General features: G+C 32.7%; 1 protein-coding gene across 1 annotated transcript; it reads left to right on the forward strand.

The window, feature by feature from the left end:
- Nucleotides 1-7576: 7576 nt before the first annotated feature.
- On the forward strand, nucleotides 7577-13267 carry LOC111634337 (probable chitinase 10). The gene is made up of 7 exons (XM_023379093.1): nucleotides 7577-7865; nucleotides 7949-8148; nucleotides 8241-8501; nucleotides 12225-12334; nucleotides 12426-12543; nucleotides 12646-12831; nucleotides 12924-13267. Exons 1-7 carry the CDS (start codon nucleotides 7598-7600, stop codon nucleotides 13206-13208), a joined length of 1428 nt encoding a protein of 475 aa, XP_023234861.1. The 5' UTR covers nucleotides 7577-7597; the 3' UTR covers nucleotides 13209-13267.
- Nucleotides 13268-19096: the final 5829 nt, after the last annotated feature.

Consider the following 19096-nt stretch of genomic DNA (forward strand, 5'->3'; position numbering starts at 1 on the left):
CTAGCCTTAATTCGTTTGTCTGTTTTCATAACATTAACTTTCAAGGGATTTGATCTCTCTGTATTATTATAAATTTTCCTTTCCTTGGCTATTTTTGCCTTAACTTTCCTATCATTTCGGACAAATGCATGTTCCCAATGGCGTTCCCTGTCAGGATATACTTGGACACTTCTAATATAATTCTCTCTATAATGATTCCTTTTATAATTTGCATTAAAATTTTGTCTTCATGGTTCTCGCTTATAATAATTTCTTCCCACTGGCACTGAGGAACAAAAGTGTACCCATATTCCATTATGTAAAACTAATCTATTTCTCTCATTATCTACTTTTATATTTTCTCTCTCTAGTATATCTCTACCTATTATATCATCGCATGGGTAAGAGTCTTTGGATCTATTATTCTACAAGTGGTTTCAAATTTATACCCTCTCAATTTAAAAGTAGGCGTCGCTATTCCTCTAACTACAACAATTTCGTTAGGAGAATTTTCTATTTCTAAAGGCATGCAATTATAAACGGGAGCTATTTGTTTTATTCTATCTGTGATGCGCTTCGATATAAGCGTAGTTTCTGCTTCTTCGTCGATTTTTACTTTTGCTGGTACGTTATCTATACTAATATATAAAGAGGTAATGTTTGTATGTTTGTATGTAAGTTTGGATGCAGCAGGTAATCTCCAAAACTACTCATCCGATTTCAAAAATTTTTTCACCAGTATTTAGAATGGAACTTCAGGATGGACATAGGCTGTATATTATTCCGTTAAACATGGGGGATGGACAGTTCTTTACGGTAAGCCTTACGGAGAAGGCTTACTGTGAAGAACTTCACTTGTATTATACTATTTTAGATGCGGTTTTTTGCGTTTTTGATTGCGTTTTAATAGAGTACGTCAACAGAATGTACATAAAGAAGGGATTTTTCGATATTCCCTCCGCGGGAGAGAGGGACAAGATTAAGGCTTACTGTGAAAAACTTGGCTTCTATTATACTATTTTAGATGCGGGTTTTTGCGCTTTTGATTGCGTTTTAATAGGGTACGTCAAGAGAATGTACACTAAGAAAAAATTTTTTGAAAAATTTTCCCCCACGAGGGAAGTGTTATACATTTATAATAGATACATTTTGAGCCACAACAAGGCGTGGCGGGGTCTGCTAGTTAATATATATCAATACTATAGGTCTATCATCTGTCTTAACATTTGATAATTTACCTTCCCACAATTTTGTTTCTCTGTTATTTCTCAAATTCCTTGTATTTCGTGGGTGTGGACGGAAACGCTTATTTCTAAACCGATCTCGCTTTTCTCTGTCAGCTTTTTGACGGAAATACGCTTCTCTTTTAAATTTATCATTATACTTATTTCTATTATTTTCTAATGTCTCTTTTTCTTTCGAAATTTTTAATTGTTCTGCCAAGTGATCTATTTGTCTCTGAATTTCCTGTATTTCGTTTATATCTACTTTTTCCTCTCTGGCGTTTTGCTTATGTTCTTTAATGACTCTAATATGGGTACTTCTTCCCGTAGTAAGTGACTCTTTCTCCTCCTCCCTTATCGCAACTTGTAGCGCTTGATCAAACGTCTCGGGCTCCCTTTGTCGAATTCTAATATTGACTCCGTTCATAAATTGAATTTTTAGCCTTTCGTCTAATTCACGCTCCTTTATGCGCTTTATAACAGCAATTTCCGCATCGTTTGCTCCCTCATGTTCTATTTCTACCTCCTCTGCCAACGACTGCAATCTGACCGCATAAGTTTGAACATCTTCGTCTCTGGCCTGGACGCAATCATAAAATCTTTGGAGTCTATATGTATATGGGACCTTTTCAAATCTCGCCAACATTATCTTTTTAAACTCGTCGTAGTCTTCGACCTCTTTTATCCTCCTATCTTTTCGAGCAAATTCCCTTGCTATACCCGTTAATTTTAATCGGGCTACCGCCAACATTTGTGCCTTCGACTACGCTGCGACTCTAGTTACATCCGCTAACGAATCAAAGAATTCTGATATTTTTATGCCTTTCATATCCCCTGAGAAACTAGGTAACAAAGGGATCATTCCTCTTAATCCGCCTAATGTTATCGGATTGCCAGCTAATGTAGCACGCGGAGGTTCTTCCCTATCTCTATCCATCTTAACTTATTTTTAACTTAAATTTAACTTATTTTACCTTAATTTAAATCCAACTTATTTCTATTTATAAGGTAACTAATACTGTATTAATCGAAATTGATCAACCACTTCTTTAAGATTCGACTCAAATCAACCAAACAACAATTATCGAACTATCGGTCTCTTCAATGACTGAATCAAAATCTGTGACGTTTGACACCAAATTGTGATATTTTGTAGGGGTTTTTAGATTCGTAATCCCACTCGTCTGATACCAATATGTGAGAAATCAAGGGCATAGAATTTTGACCTATTTCACTTACTGACACGCAATCGTTAAATTGGCTCACTACTTTTATAGGAGGACTTTTATTAAATAGTAGGATATCCACAGTGGATAATCCACTGTGGAGTCTCTAACTGGTGTCAAGGATCCAGACGACGGATAGTCACTTTGATTAGTGAACGCGTGTTAATCCGCGTTGAACAAAAGTGGAGAGATTAAGAGGTTTTTCTTTATCAGATATGGAGAGACGAAAGGAGACATATTTAAAAAAATAAAGTATCAAAAATTTAATAAACAAGATATGAGATATACAAATTCTAATCCTCAATTTATAATTATGGAATGTCGCAGAGAGAGAGATTACAATTTCAATTAAACCATACTACCTCAAAATGTGTTTATCTTCTGTATTTTAGGTTCTGGCGAACGTTCTTATCTTTTGTTAGTTCTTCGGCGGCACTTCAATAAGCATTTTCTTTCTTGTATTTAGTAACTTAATAACAACCTTTATATGAACTATGAAAGTCAAATATGTGCGTTGGCCTTAAGGAGCTGGTATGGAATACGTCTTTCCTCCTTAGGATCTTCTGGCGTACTCCCGGAATGATACTCAAGAATCCCCTTTTTTGATGATTTTCTCCAATGAGAGAATTGTATTATTCCCATGCATTTGGGAAGAGTGGGGGTTTACAAAGGGGTAACTGGACTGTATGTGACTCAAAATTTGTAAACATAAGGGAAAACAAAAGGGATGTCGAACTTCCGTTGAGAAGGAAGTGAATTTTACCAGTTTCCTTCGTTTTAACTTAAAAATTTTCCATTTAAAATCAGAAATATTACTTCTAAAAATTTATGTATTTGACATCGATTTTCAATTAATTAGGGGGGTGTTCAGAATCTCACAGAAGTGTCCTATAGCGTTATTTAAAGTATTCGGTTTAACTATTCTATCGATATACACATTAAAAATATTAATAATTTTAGATTCAAAATCCATATAAATATATAATACGAACGTTAACACAGACCATTTAAGCTTGCAATTTTACTTTTTCAATGCAAAGTTTTGTTCCGTTTTTGCCATTGCAAGTACTGTATGTTACATTTGTAAAATAGGAAAAAGGTGTATATAAAAAATCTATAAAAAAAAATGTCCTAAGTATCAAAGGAAGTAAAATATCAAATACGTACTGTACAGTAATTCTGAATTTAAAATGCAAAATAAATCAAAAGTGCGACTTAATAAACAACGTTTAGATTAAAATAAATGATATAACATGATTTTCTATTTTCAAAATTTCGTAAAATGATTTATTAAGCGTTAACTAAATTATAAGAATTAAGCAACTATTTTAGAACACAGTATTGCGCAGGAAGATAGAAGAATAAAAATATTTATGAAGTGTATTAAATGTTTTTAACACAGTAGAGGTTATTTTTATTAAAAAGTGAAATATATATTATTTTTTTTTTAGTTTTTGACTGTAGCAAATACGAAGAATATTGTCATCGGTGATAATGACAGAATTAATGTTCGACAATGATAAAATTAATACATTAATGATACGCTGTTAACTTAAGGATAAGTGTGTTTCCGTAAGTTTTGCATAGATAGATAGGAATAAACTAAATTAATAATATAATTTAGAGGTTTTACAAATACTGTTTAAAACAATAATCTTTTTAAAAATAAAATACAGCTGTTCCTTGATAATCCGACAGATATGGGACCAAAGGGGTGTCCGATTACCAAAAGTGTCCGGATTACCGAAAGTGATTACATATTTGGCATTGTTTTGCCTACAATATTCCCTACTCCAACTGTTCGAACAGAACTGCTCACGGAAAACACACGAAATGTGTGTCATCGTGTAAGAATTGGGTGGGGAGATTCACGTCGCGACATGCTTCTGTGCAAGCAGACACGTGACGGGACGGGTACCTTGACGGGAGGTGAATCGGACTACTGAGCATGTCGGATTATAAAACGTCGGACTATCAAGGGACAGTTGTATTCTTAAAATGATAAATAATATCTATATGTAGTAATAACAGAACACTTATTGTAAATAAATAAAAGGATTGCAGTATAAGTTCCATCCTATTTATTTACAATAATAAAGTACAATAAGTTGTGAAGCAGGCAAATAATTACCATTTCGTTTGTTTAATAATTAGAATTAAAATTAATAATGTATAAAATTTGAATAGAGAGATATTTTTGCGTCTTGTTTTACTATTATTGTAATGCTGTTGGTGATAATGATTTATAATGAAATAAAACAGAGAAACTAACTAACTTTAATAACTAATTTTTGCTAAAGTATACAGTGTGCAGTGTATGGTTTCTGAGTTGTGCGTGGATTGTTTGTGGTATATAATCTGATAGACGACAAGAATACCTAGGTTTAATTTCTGTATATATAAAATATACAAAATATTAACGCTCTACCTACTGATGACATGCACAATTTGGGTCGTCAATCGAAAAGTTTGGGCACCAATGGTTTATAGTTTATAATATTGCTTTTATTTATTGCGGCAGCTAAAAGCTGACAACAAACTACTTGCATAGTGCGCCCTAAATAGTAGAACTCTGAATCCACTCTGTATAAAGCGTTTAATGTTGGATATTGGAAGTATAGTACAGTAATAATGCAAACTTATCGCTGTCCTTACCGGCAATAAGCGGCCCTTCCTTTTCATTTGCGAGGCTTTCCTTCCTGAATTTTATGCAGTACCTGGAGCTCCAGGTCTGTACCAGATTTCTCCAAATCATTCCACAAAATGCTTTTCTTGTTTATGACAATTCAGCGGCATCTTATTACATCAGAGTGTTTTCTTAAGAGAACTTGGAAATTTTGGATAAAGGATTCCGCTATCCGTGATTAAAATACTCTACCCACTTCTTCCACCTGTTAAAGTTTCACACAGTACCCTCTATAGGAAAGTTTCCCAATTGATGTTCTCACCATATGAAATCATAAATAAAATTAGATTTGAGAAAGCAACTTTATTAAATATATTAAATGTGGTAAATCGATGAATTTTTTTATTGCCTGTTTTTAAAATTAGCCTCGTCTTGGCAAGAAATATGAATAAATTAATGTAATGTAGATCTGTTTTACAGAAATGCTTGATTTAATATGGGGAGTGGCAGTTCATGCGTGATATAAGCATGGGGAGATCTAAAAATTGGTGACAAAATGTTGCAGGTAGGAGAATAGATAGTCAAAAACACTTAAAATTGATGACTCCTTATCGAGTTTCTCTGACATCACTATTTGCAGATATCGGTAACTAAGAATTAAGTTCGTAAGTATAAAAGTACAAAATTAAACTGGTAAATTTTACGTCATTAACAAACACTGTTCTATTAAATCGATGGTATTCCACTATTGGCTAATAAGAAGACTTACGAGATAACACCGTCCAATTACAACAGAGATTTCCGAGTTCTGTTTACGGTAAATTTGACATGTTATAGAAGAAAATTACACGACAAAAATTTACGAATCTGAAAACAGAAATATTAGTGAATTACAGAAATAAAATATTAGAATTGCGAATAAATTTTCTAACCCAAAAGCACTTCGATCTATTTTGTAACAATCAAAAGCATTATTTTTTAATACGTATATATATACACGAATAATTTTTACATAAAAGTAGTTGTAATAATAAAAATTGTTTTTATTAGTTCCACTTTCTCTCTCTCTCTCTCTTTAATATATTTTTTAAATATAATTAGAGAAATAATTATTTTAATTAAGTTATATTTGATTTAATTACACTTTTTCTAGCTACTTAGCAGCAATTGACCATGAACTCTGCTTACTGATTAATATGGTATTTGTTGTTATTAATTAATTAAATATTTTACATTACTACTAGCTTAATTTTATGACGTTCTCTAAACATTTTTGCTTAGGAAACTTCGTCTCAATAAAATATCTTCCAGAATAAGGAAAAAATTTTATCTAGGAAAAAAATCTAAATTTTAACACGCGCGGAGGACAAAACGAAAAATTTTATTGTCTACACATTCCGCCATATTGTCAGCAATTTCTGCCGCCATCTTTTAGTACCCGAAAGACTTACAAATATCTTTCCTTCCCGCATAACGCCACGTGATTGATAAACATTTTCATTTGAAACTTTACCGATCGGTAAATGTTTTATGCATGTCGGTCCAAAGTGATAAGCCGTTCCTCTATTCAAATTTAAAACATTTGAATTTCGCGCGCTCTTGTATGATTGGATGGCGGAGTGTTATTTCTTACGTGAAATGTACATGAGTAAACATGCTTTACCGTGTAGATAGCAGAAACGGACTATAGATCATTTGCGGTTTCAATCATGCAAACAATCTATACAGTTCATAAAACACTTATTCATTCCTGAAAATAGTCAAATCTGCAAAATTTATAATAAAAATCATAAACACATATTTTATATATATTTTTTAAATGTATACAAAATATGCATTATGGAAATCTTAATTTGAAACATTTGGACCCAAATTGTGTTTATATTGAACTTCCAACAGCATAGGCAATATTTAAGGAAATAACATGCACTTGCATACAAATCCGGGAGTTATTTATCAGATATATTTTGTAACAGCAATTTCTTTCATGCCTGTAAATTTTTGTAAGACATTTTTCTTTAATTTTTTACCTTAATTTACCTTATTTATATTAATTGGCTAAAAATTCTCTGGGTTTTATTTATATAAAATAAACAAAAAAAATTGTTACTGACTGGCGTTACACATTTGCAAAACTCCACTTCTAATTTTATTCATTTCTATCGAATAATTGGTCATAATTGCGAGGATCTTCGTTCACGCACGTCTTCAAGAATATAACGTACTGTACGCATTGACCATGATTGTTTATTCTAAGTTATTATATAAAAATCTCTTTTTATTTCATGATTTACGTAAATATTTACTGTTTATAGAATTCGCCGAGTTCTTAAATTTTAATATATTTTTCATTTCAATTAAATGATTAAAACCTATTTCGCAAGAATATTTTTTATGAGAATAATACCTTATGTTTAACATTATCTTTTATATTATTTATCTTAACAGCTTAAACAGAATTCATTTTCTCACGATTATACGATTTATTACGATAATAACATTTGCTATATAAGCCAAACGTTCCATAATTCTTTGGATACATAATGGCGATTCAACTGCTCCTTCTTACTCTTTTGCCTTATCTGTCGTTAGCGTTTGTATGTAAGCAAGACGGTTATTTTAGAGATCCTAACGATTGTTCCAAGTATTATTGGTGCATTAGCGGAGTTGCTAATGAGTATAAATGTGGTGGAGAATTAGTCTTTAACGAAAAGACAAAGCAATGTGATTGGCCTGCTAACGTTGACTGTGAAAGTACTGGCGGAGATGGAAATGGTGGTGATACAGGCAATCCGGATCCTCCACCAGTCGGTATGTTTTCTTTGTTTTAAATTACTGAAATTTACAAGTTTATTGCAAGTTATAAGAATAATTTATATATCATTACAATTTAGTAAGCACTGGAGATAAGAAAGTAGTATGTTACTTCATTAACTGGGCTTGGTATAGAAAAGACAAGGGCAAATATCTTCCGGAAGATGTAGATCCGACATTATGCACCCATCTTAATTATGCTTTCGCAGTATTGGATGCAAACACTCATACCTTAAAACCGCATGATACTTGGGCAGATATTGATAACAGTTTCTATAAGGTAAAGAACAAGCTCCTGGATTTTGGTTAATTAAAATTTTCAAAAATAATTTTAATTATATAGAACTTGAATATTTTTATTATTATTTTTAGAAAATCGTAGATTTGAAGAAGAAGAACCCTAAACTAAAGGTAGCATTAGCTATCGGAGGATGGGGAGACAGTGCTGGAAACAAATATTCCGTCATGGTTTCGGATCCCGCGAAAAGAAAAAAGTTTATCGATCACATTGTACCATTTTTGAAACAATATGGTTTCGATGGATTAGATTTAGATTGGGAATATCCAAACTGCTGGCAAGGTGCATGTGGAAGTGCACCACAAGATGTAGACAATTTCTCTGCTTGGATTAAGGTATATCAAATTTTTTTGTTTTTAATTTTTCAGGAAGTTTTGACAATCGTTTGATTTCTATGTATCATAATTTTTAAGTTATCGCTATTTCTAAACCTTAGCTATGAATTATATATTTAAATATCTTTAAGTACACCTTCCAAGACTTGTAAAAAAATATAATTTTGGCATTATGTTTTAGTTATCGGATAGAACTCTATCGGAGTTTGAATTCAACCCGAATGTTCATAATTTTTCATGAGTAATTAGGATAGTGCATCATTCACACAGAATCATCTGAATCGAGTAAGCTCGCATAGGTGAAGACTTTCTGTATGTCCATTATGACTGGACCTGATTTGTAAACGGGTAACTCGAATACAGATGAGAGGTAGTCTTTTTTTAAAAATTTTCTGTTTTTGGATAGTATGAGTCTTTTTTCCCCACGCCCATTATGAATTCGGACGGGCCCACAATGGAAATGAGAGCTGATTGGTGAGAAGGGACACTGCATACCCGGGGCAATTGTTCACAAAAATTTCCTCAGGTTTCCGATCAGAACTTGAACCTGAATCCTCAGAGTCGCAGGCTGACATCTTTAATGCCTCAGCCATCCGATGGTCAATTTAATTCATTATAGAAACTATTCATTCTTTTATATTTTGAAAAAGGCCCACTAGTTATCAGTTTGAGAGTTGGTCACGGGCTCACCAACGGACTGGCCAGGTGGAGTTTTTCGGGTTTTCTTTACGTCACCTGAATAGAGGACACTTTCCATAGAAAGTCCTCCCGGGAGACATCTCTCCTTGGCAGATCGCCCATATGTTGCGTTGCTCATCCCACCAATATATCCTATTATGTTTAAAACAATAAACTAATGGAAAATTTAAACAACGGCATCAACTATGTCCCAGTTATATTATTCTTAAAGAATTTACTATAAGTAAACTCATAAAACAAAATAAATGGAAAATATTGAATTGTTACGCAAAAGAAATCAAAAAATTAGAAAATTTAACAACTATTGGAACAACATTAAATTTTATGGAGATTCTGTTTCTTCTAGTGCAGCGATTCCCAACCTGTGGTACGCGTACCCCTAGGGGTACGCGATAGGTTGTTTAGGGGTACAGAAAAAAGTTAGTTATTATGGCAGAAAAAATAATATATTATGTATCACAAACTAATAGTATTAAAAAATTATTAGATAAAAAATGTTCCTTGCAACAATCACAACTNGATACTTCCATTGTTATTTAACACTTTAACACTTCCATTGTTAACATTTACATTGTTACTTAACACTTCCATTGTTGACACATCCATTGTTGATACTTCCATTGTTATTTAACACTTTAACACTTCCATTGTTAACATTTACATTGTTACTTAACACTTCCATTGTTGACACATCCATTGTTGATACTTCCATTGTTATTTAACACTTTAACACTTCCATTGTTAACATTTACATTGTTACTTAACACTTCCATTGTTGACACATCCATTGTTGATACTTCCATTGTTATTTAACACTTTAACACTTCCATTGTTAACATTTACATTGTTACTTAACACTTCCATTGTTGACACATCCATTGTTGATACTTCCATTGTTATTTAACACTTTAACACTTCCATTGTTAACATTTACATTGTTACTTAACACTTCCATTGTTGACACATCCATTGTTGATACTTCCATTGTTATTTAACACTTTAACACTTCCATTGTTAACATTTACATTGTTACTTAACACTTCCATTGTTGACACATCCATTGTTGATACTTCCATTGTTATTTAACACTTTAACACTTCCATTGTTAACATTTACATTGTTACTTAACACTTCCATTGTTGACACATCCATTGTTGATACTTCCATTGTTATTTAACACTTTAACACTTCCATTGTTAACATTTACATTGTTACTTAACACTTCCATTGTTGACACATCCATTGTTGATACTTCCATTGTTATTTAACACTTTAACACTTCCATTGTTAACATTTACATTGTTACTTAACACTTCCATTGTTGACACATCCATTGTTGATACTTCCATTGTTATTTAACACTTTAACACTTCCATTGTTAACATTTACATTGTTACTTAACACTTCCATTGTTGAAGCCTTAATCCTGTCTCTCTCCCCTCCGGGGGGAATTTCGAAAAATCCCTTCTTAGTGTGCGTTCTCGTGACGTATCCTGTGTACCAAATTTCAACTTTGCTCTGCGCTGATTATTATTATCAACTCATCTCGATTATATATATAGATTACATTAAATTCATATTTAAAAGTTTATTTTTAATCTAACACATTGATCACATCTTTCGCCTTTTAAGGCACCAGTGGCAGCCAGCAATGAATCTCAGCTAATTACGTATTGTAAGATAACAGACTCTGAAACATGCAAAATATTTATATGATTATGTCAGCTCTCGCCCAATACTTGCATTCAAAGAATCGGTTCTTTTTATCTTATTTAAATATGTGTGGATGTTTGCTTTGTTTTCTTATTTTAGGATTTTTATTTAGTTACGTGTAACACTTTTTATTTCTGTGCAGTGATTTTATATTTGCCTGACTAGTGTTACCGCCCGTAATTACTAATTAAAAATTAATAGCGAAATTCAAGTTTTTATTAATTAACAAATTTTTGAAGGGGTTTTATAAATTAATTAAATCAAGTGTTTTTGCGCAGAGTGCAGAAATAAATTTATCATTGAGTGCTACTAAAACAAGATCCAAATGATACAATAAAATAAGAATTTTGGCCCACTGATATATAATAATTCCCCAATAAATATGACAGAAATTGTCATTTCAGTTTTATTTAGCATACAATTACAATGCATGTATTTTCATCTTTTAGATAGTTTCACTTCAGCATTTGACCACCCTAAAATTATCATTTTCAGAAATATTATTTATTTCATATATTAAAATTATTTTTAATAATAATTTTAATTATAGTATTAAATTATGCACCATGCATAAAAAATAAATAAATACATGTAAATTCATAATAAATGATCACGCAATTTCAAAAATACATTTGTTTAAATTTATGAATTTACAATTGTGATTGAATAATTATTATATTCTCGTTCCTCAATTTAAGTGGAATATTCGTTGCACACGGTATTTTATGGCGAAACCACGTAAATTAAATTAATATGTTAATATAAAAAACACACTCCCGTATGAAAAACCCGCTTATGTTATAAAAATATATTTATACTAGCAGATAGGCCCGGCGTTGCTTGGGCAAAAAGTAACGATAGCGAAGATTAAGATTATTACGTTATAGTCAATCTCGCCCGTTTTCAAAGAATGCAAGAATTAGGTCCCCCTGTTTCCAGACTAATTAGAGAATTTTTAACTGGGTTTAAAAATGTTCGATTTTTAACTACATCTGCGTCTGTAAATCTTGCACGTCGCTTTCTCTTAACACTTCCATTGTTGACACTTCCATTGTTAATACTTCCATTCTTAACACATCCATTGTTCTTAACACATTACTTCCATTGTTATTTAACACTTTAACACTTCCATTGTTAACATTTACATTGTTACTTAACACTTCCATTGTTGACACATCCATTGTTGATACTTCCATTGTTATTTAACACTTTAACACTTCCATTGTTAACATTTACATTGTTACTTAACACTTCCANGTGATTGATGCAATTTACCATACAAATATTTTTAATATGAATCAATACTTGTAGGAATTAAGAGCAGCTTTCAACAAAGAAAATCCTCCAATGCTCTTAACAGCTGCAGTAGTTGCTGCGAAAGATAAAATAGACCAGGCTTATGATGTTCCAGTTCTTGGACAGTAAATATGATTTTAATGATTATATTTTTGTTTTAAAAGTTTATCAGGAACTTTTCTTGATTTGAATATTTCTTTTTCATTTTTTTCATAGATATTTAGATCACATAAATGTAATGACATATGACTTCCATGGAGGTTATGACAAAAGAACAGGACATCATGCACAAATGTATCCCCGAACCGGTGATGTTAATCCAGCTTATAATGTCGTAAGTATCCATTATTGTCTACCTATATATGTTATACAGTTACCCGGTTACCCGAAAACTAGAAGCAAAAGTAATAAATTTTTCATTTATTTAAAATACTAGGAAGTGGCTATGAAACACTGGGCAAGCAAAGGAGCTCCCAAAGAAAAATTAATTTTGGGTGTGCCCTTTTATGGCAGAAGTTTTACATTATCCAATCCTTCTGCTAACGGCCTAAATGAACCTGCTACTGGAAATGGCAATGCCGGCGAATTTACAAATGAAGGAGGATTTATGGCTTTTTATGAGGTAAATAAATATAATAGGTATTATTTTGAATACGGTTTGAAATACAAATGCATCATTAAATTTTTAAAATGTTTATTTATTTATATATGTAGATCTGTGAAAGAGTAAAATCGCGTGGATGGACCAAGGTTCGAGACGACAAAGCAGGCCCGTATGCTTATCAAGGTAACCAATGGGTAGGATATGATGATGTTGAGGCTATTGCTCAGAAAGCTAAATATGCTAAAGATAATGGATATGGAGGAATTATCATCTGGGATATCAGTATGGATGATTTCAGCGCATCATGCTGTTCTGTAAAGAATCCTCTTCTGAGAGCTATTCAGTATGGGCTCACTGGGCAAGGTACATCACCTAGTGCTATGGGCTGCGAATAATACTTTTTTTCACGTACTAATATAAATCGTGAATAAAATCTAACTTTTGGAATAAAATATTTTGAAGTTATGTCTGATTTATATGTAAATATTAACATTGATAATGATATTAAACCACTTATAACTATTACCAAGCAGTTTTGAATCGTAGTTTAAAATTCAAAATTTTCTATGTATAGACTACTGGTGTAATTACGTGTATACTGGCTACACAATATTTAATTAAGCTTATTGAAAATTTATTTATTAATAATTTTTACTTACACTACTCCAAATTATCTTAAACTTTCAGTATAATTATTACTATTTACTTTATGGATGGATTATTCATTTATAAGAATCTCTATTATTATTAAAATTATTTTTAATAATAATTTTAATTATAGTATTAAATTATGCACCATGCATAAAAAATAAATAAATACATGTAAATTCATAATAAATGATCACGCAATTTCAAAAATACATTTGTTTAAATTTATGAATTTACAATTGTGATTGAATAATTATTATATTCTCGTTCCTCAATTTAAGTGGAATATTCGTTGCACACGGTATTTTATGGCGAAACCACGTAAATTAAATTAATATGTTAATATAAAAAACACACTCCCGTATGAAAAACCCGCTTATGTTATAAAAATATATTTATACTAGCAGATAGGCCCGGCGTTGCTTGGGCAAAAAGTAACGATAGCGAAGATTAAGATTATTACGTTATAGTCAATCTCGCCCGTTTTCAAAGAATGCAAGAATTAGGTCCCCCTGTTTCCAGACTAATTAGAGAATTTTTAACTGGGTTTAAAAATGTTCGATTTTTAACTACATCTGCGTCTGTAAATCTTGCACGTCGCTTTCTCTTAACACTTCCATTGTTGACACTTCCATTGTTAATACTTCCATTCTTAACACATCCATTGTTCTTAACACATTACTTCCATTGTTATTTAACACTTTAACACTTCCATTGTTAACATTTACATTGTTACTTAACACTTCCATTGTTGACACATCCATTGTTGATACTTCCATTGTTATTTAACACTTTAACACTTCCATTGTTAACATTTACATTGTTACTTAACACTTCCATTGTTGACACATCCATTGTTGATACTTCCATTGTTATTTAACACTTTAACACTTCCATTGTTAACATTTACATTGTTACTTAACACTTCCATTGTTGACACATCCATTGTTGATACTTCCATTGTTATTTAACACTTTAACACTTCCATTGTTAACATTTACATTGTTACTTAACACTTCCATTGTTGACACATCCATTGTTGATACTTCCATTGTTATTTAACACTTTAACACTTCCATTGTTAACATTTACATTGTTACTTAACACTTCCATTGTTGACACATCCATTGTTGATACTTCCATTGTTATTTAACACTTTAACACTTCCATTGTTAACATTTACATTGTTACTTAACACTTCCATTGTTGACACATCCATTGTTGATACTTCCATTGTTATTTAACACTTTAACACTTCCATTGTTAACATTTACATTGTTACTTAACACTTCCATTGTTGACACATCCATTGTTGATACTTCCATTGTTATTTAACACTTTAACACTTCCATTGTTAACATTTACATTGTTACTTAACACTTCCATTGTTGACACATCCATTGTTGATACTTCCATTGTTATTTAACACTTTAACACTTCCATTGTTAACATTTACATTGTTACTTAACACTTCCATTGTTGACACATCCATTGTTGATACTTCCATTGTTATTTAACACTTTAACACTTCCATTGTTAACATTTACATTGTTACTTAACACTTCCATTGTTGACACATCCATTGTTGATACTTCCATTGTTATTTAACACTTTAACACTTCCATTGTTAACATTTACATTGTTACTTAACACTTCCATTGTTGACACATCCATTGTTGATACTTCCATTGTTATTTAACACTTTAACACTTCCATTGTTAACATTTACATTGTTACTTAACACTTCCATTGTTGACACATCCATTGTTGATACTTCCATTGTTATTTAACACTTTAACACTTCCATTGTTAACATTTACATTGTTACTTAACACTTCCATTGTTGAAGCCTTAATCCTGTCTCTCTCCCCTCCGGGGGGAATTTCGAAAAATCCCTTCTTAGTGTGCGTTCTCGTGACGTATCCTGTGTACCAAATTTCAACTTTGCTCTGCGCTGATTATTATTATCAACTCATCTCGATTATATATATAGATTACATTAAATTCATATTTAAAAGTTTATTTTTAATCTAACACATTGATCACATCTTTCGCCTTTTAAGGCACCAGTGGCAGCCAGCAATGAATCTCAGCTAATTACGTATTGTAAGATAACAGACTCTGAAACATGCAAAATATTTATATGATTATGTCAGCTCTCGCCCAATACTTGCATTCAAAGAATCGGTTCTTTTTATCTTATTTAAATATGTGTGGATGTTTGCTTTGTTTTCTTATTTTAGGATTTTTATTTAGTTACGTGTAACACTTTTTATTTCTGTGCAGTGATTTTATATTTGCCTGACTAGTGTTACCGCCCGTAATTACTAATTAAAAATTAATAGCGAAATTCAAGTTTTTATTAATTAACAAATTTTTGAAGGGGTTTTATAAATTAATTAAATCAAGTGTTTTTGCGCAGAGTGCAGAAATAAATTTATCATTGAGTGCTACTAAAACAAGATCCAAATGATACAATAAAATAAGAATTTTGGCCCACTGATATATAATAATTCCCCAATAAATATGACAGAAATTGTCATTTCAGTTTTATTTAGCATACAATTACAATGCATGTATTTTCATCTTTTAGATAGTTTCACTTCAGCATTTGACCACCCTAAAATTATCATTTTCAGAAATATTATTTATTTCATATATTAAAATTATTTTAAAAAGTATAACTAGGAATAATTCATTTCGAAGTGAAACCCTGAAACATAATTAATAAATTCGTAAAATCGTAAATTTCGAAATTAATTTTTAGTGTGTTTTTATTTATTTTTTAAACAAATAGCAGTTATTGTGAGAATGGAAGAATTTTTTAAGAATAATTTTTCTGACAGTAAAGTATATTGACAAGACTATGTCTTGTTTATAAAATCGTACTGCCTCCTGTTCTTATCAGCATAGAGATATAAAGGAGTATATTTAGAGAGTTGATATTTGGCACAGAGTATTAGGTGCCCAAATTATTTGCGCATAAAAAAATCTAGACTCGTAGGTAGTCAGGGAACCGAGAATCGAGTCAAAATAAAATCCAAAATGGCGACCCTCTTCTACAAACAGGCAAAACAGCCACCTCACCCCACCGAAGTCAGGTAGAGGGAGAGTACCACCCCCAATCATTCTAAGAAGTGAACTCTGACCTTAGGACTGAGGGCGCCTGCGCGTGAACTTCGCCCTTTGACCTCACTGTGCTCCTAAACTCTAACGAGGAGAGACATCTTTTTACTACCTTTCGAGTCGACAGCGTGCTATCTTGGATTTATATTATATATCGACGCTATTGTAAATATCGCGTTGCCGATACAAATTAAGTAAATTATTTCCCTGGATCATTTCTCAATTAATTTTTACCGGCAGAACACATGGTCGAGGTCAACGTGGACATCACGGACAAGGAAGGATGTGCCACGTACAGATTTTAGCCACGCCACTAAAGACTTTATATATATAAAGACTTTTATATTAGGGTTGTCGTTACATCCAATAACGTTATAATCGGGTTAAACTGTATATTGTTTGTGCAAAATAAAAAAAAAAAATAATTTCGGAAGATACAATAGCCAGGATTATTTTTTTCAAAAACGGGAAATTTTCGTTACGCGTCGACAAAAATTCAACCCTGGCCGTCACGCAACGAAAAGAAATTTCGACATTGGATAGGGTATACCTGGATAAGTTCATTTCATCGAAAATGCATCGTGGACGACCTCGTGGTCGTGGCCTGCGAAGTTTGAACGATCGTGCTCAAAAGCAGCGAAGCCAAAGAAAATTGGAGAATGAGAATGAGCGTCAAAGTGATTCCGCTTAGTAGTGAGTCTCCGAGACATAGTCTTGTCCCAAATACGGCTTTGTCGTTTTACTTGTTTGTAAATTTAAAAAAATCGTTTTCCATTCTGTAGCTTTAAGAAAGCTGTTTTTCCAAATCCATTATGGTCTTTTTTTTTAAAACTATTTCCTCCCTATTGGCACTGAAAATACCTCTTTTAGCAAGCCTATTATGACCCACAATGGGGCGGCTGGGTAATGAGGGACAGACCACCACCTGAAAAATTCCTGGAGCTTTTTCGACCCGTCTGGATTCGATCCTGGATTCCCAGAACGGTAGGCTGTCACCTTGGCCGCTTGGCCATCCAGCCGTCAAAGGTTTATTGTGGGTTCGAGTAAGCCGCCAATTTAAAAGCCAGATGATGGAAAGTGGGGTCACGCGTATCCGGGCAAACCGCTCTTGAAAAATTTCTAGGGATGTTGACCGGATCCGAACTCAAACACGAGTTCCTCAAAACGGCAGCTCACTTTTTTACAAATTCGGCTATTCAACTGACTATTTATTGGATTCGAATATAAAAGAAATATAATGCGACTAAAGCTTATAAGCGTGTGATCCAGAAAAAGTTTAATGTTTATAAAGTTTCAGTGATAGTTAATTAATTTCATGATAAAAATTTGTGTAATCTATAGACAACCTTTATTGCAAGCCTATTATGAATTAGATCTTAAAAGTTAGACTCTATTATCGATTTATTTTATATGTCAGACTCAGAAAAAAATCTCTTAAAACTTGCTCATCAGTAGTCAAGTAGATAAAATCATTGAACAACTAGTAATTAGTCGTGGGTTCGCGCTTGAACAACGGTCTAGCCCAGGAGTGGCCAACAGTTTTTGCTCCCGGGCCGAATTGGAAAGAAAATTTTTTTCACGGGCCAAACCAGAGGCTGCCCTAGGAAGATTTTGAGGTGGTGCGGGATCTCATTGTGGTGTCACTCCGTACAGACTAAATTGTACACAGAAATTACAGATACATTTTTCACATTATCATGCCTTATCAATATTCTACGCTGTACTTAAGAGATTTGTAATGGAGGGTTAACTCTAAACGCACAGTGAGTTGTTGACTTGTTGACTTTTTTTTTTAGGCGTCAGAATTTTTCATCGAGCTATTCGGACTTGAGTAGCTAATATTGAAAGATTAATCGCGGGCCGCATAAATTCATTAGACGGGCCGGATCCGGCCCGCGGTTCGTATGTTAGCCATGCCTGGTCTAGATTGCTTGGAATTTTCTGCGTTTTTTCCACGTCTCTAAGCTAGTTTTCTACAGAAAGTCCTCCTGAGAGGTATCCACCTTGCCAGCTCGCCCAAGTATTATGCCACCGTATCCCGTTAATCTAATCCAAATCAAACGACCCGAAACCATACTTAAATTTTGATACCTCTAGGCTCTGCATGCTTCTTATTTTCTTCAGCAACCAACTAGGGTTTCCATACGTCCCAAGTTTTCGGGATTTGTCCGATTTAAAACGATTCGTCTCGATCAGAAAATTTTTCCGATTTATCCATTTCTACTCGAAAATATTCTGATTTGTATTAAAAACAATCAAATGTAAACAAGGACAGATTTTGGAGGTGCATTGGGCGTAGCTTACCTCTTCTGGGAATTTTTCTGAGTAAAATTTTGTAAATCATATTGTTTCCTTTCTGTACGTCCCTCTAAAGATTTGTGGATCAGCTATTGAATAAGTGGAGGCGGCATGTGTTTGCAGGTGCTGTACAGTACATAGAAGTACGGATAGGTGCGTACGGATAGGTGATATCCGTACGCACGTGTCGCTTTGGTGATCTCTGGCGCAT

The sequence above is a fragment of the Centruroides sculpturatus genome, unplaced genomic scaffold (genome assembly GCF_000671375.1).
Source record: "Centruroides sculpturatus isolate CEXI.00-Female unplaced genomic scaffold, Cexi_2.0 scaffold848, whole genome shotgun sequence".
NCBI classification, from domain to species: Eukaryota; Metazoa; Arthropoda; class Arachnida; order Scorpiones; family Buthidae; genus Centruroides; species Centruroides sculpturatus.

Excerpts from the sequence above, each read along its gene's own strand:
- LOC111634337 (XM_023379093.1), top strand. The coding sequence starts at position 7,598 with ATGGCGATTCAACTGCTCCTTCTTACTCTTTTGCCTTATCTGTCGTTA. Across the intron at positions 8,149-8,240 it reads TTGATAACAGTTTCTATAAG|AAAATCGTAGATTTGAAGAA; the intron begins GTAAAGAACAAG and ends TATTATTTTTAG. Across the intron at positions 12,544-12,645 it reads TTAATCCAGCTTATAATGTC|GAAGTGGCTATGAAACACTG; the intron begins GTAAGTATCCAT and ends TTAAAATACTAG.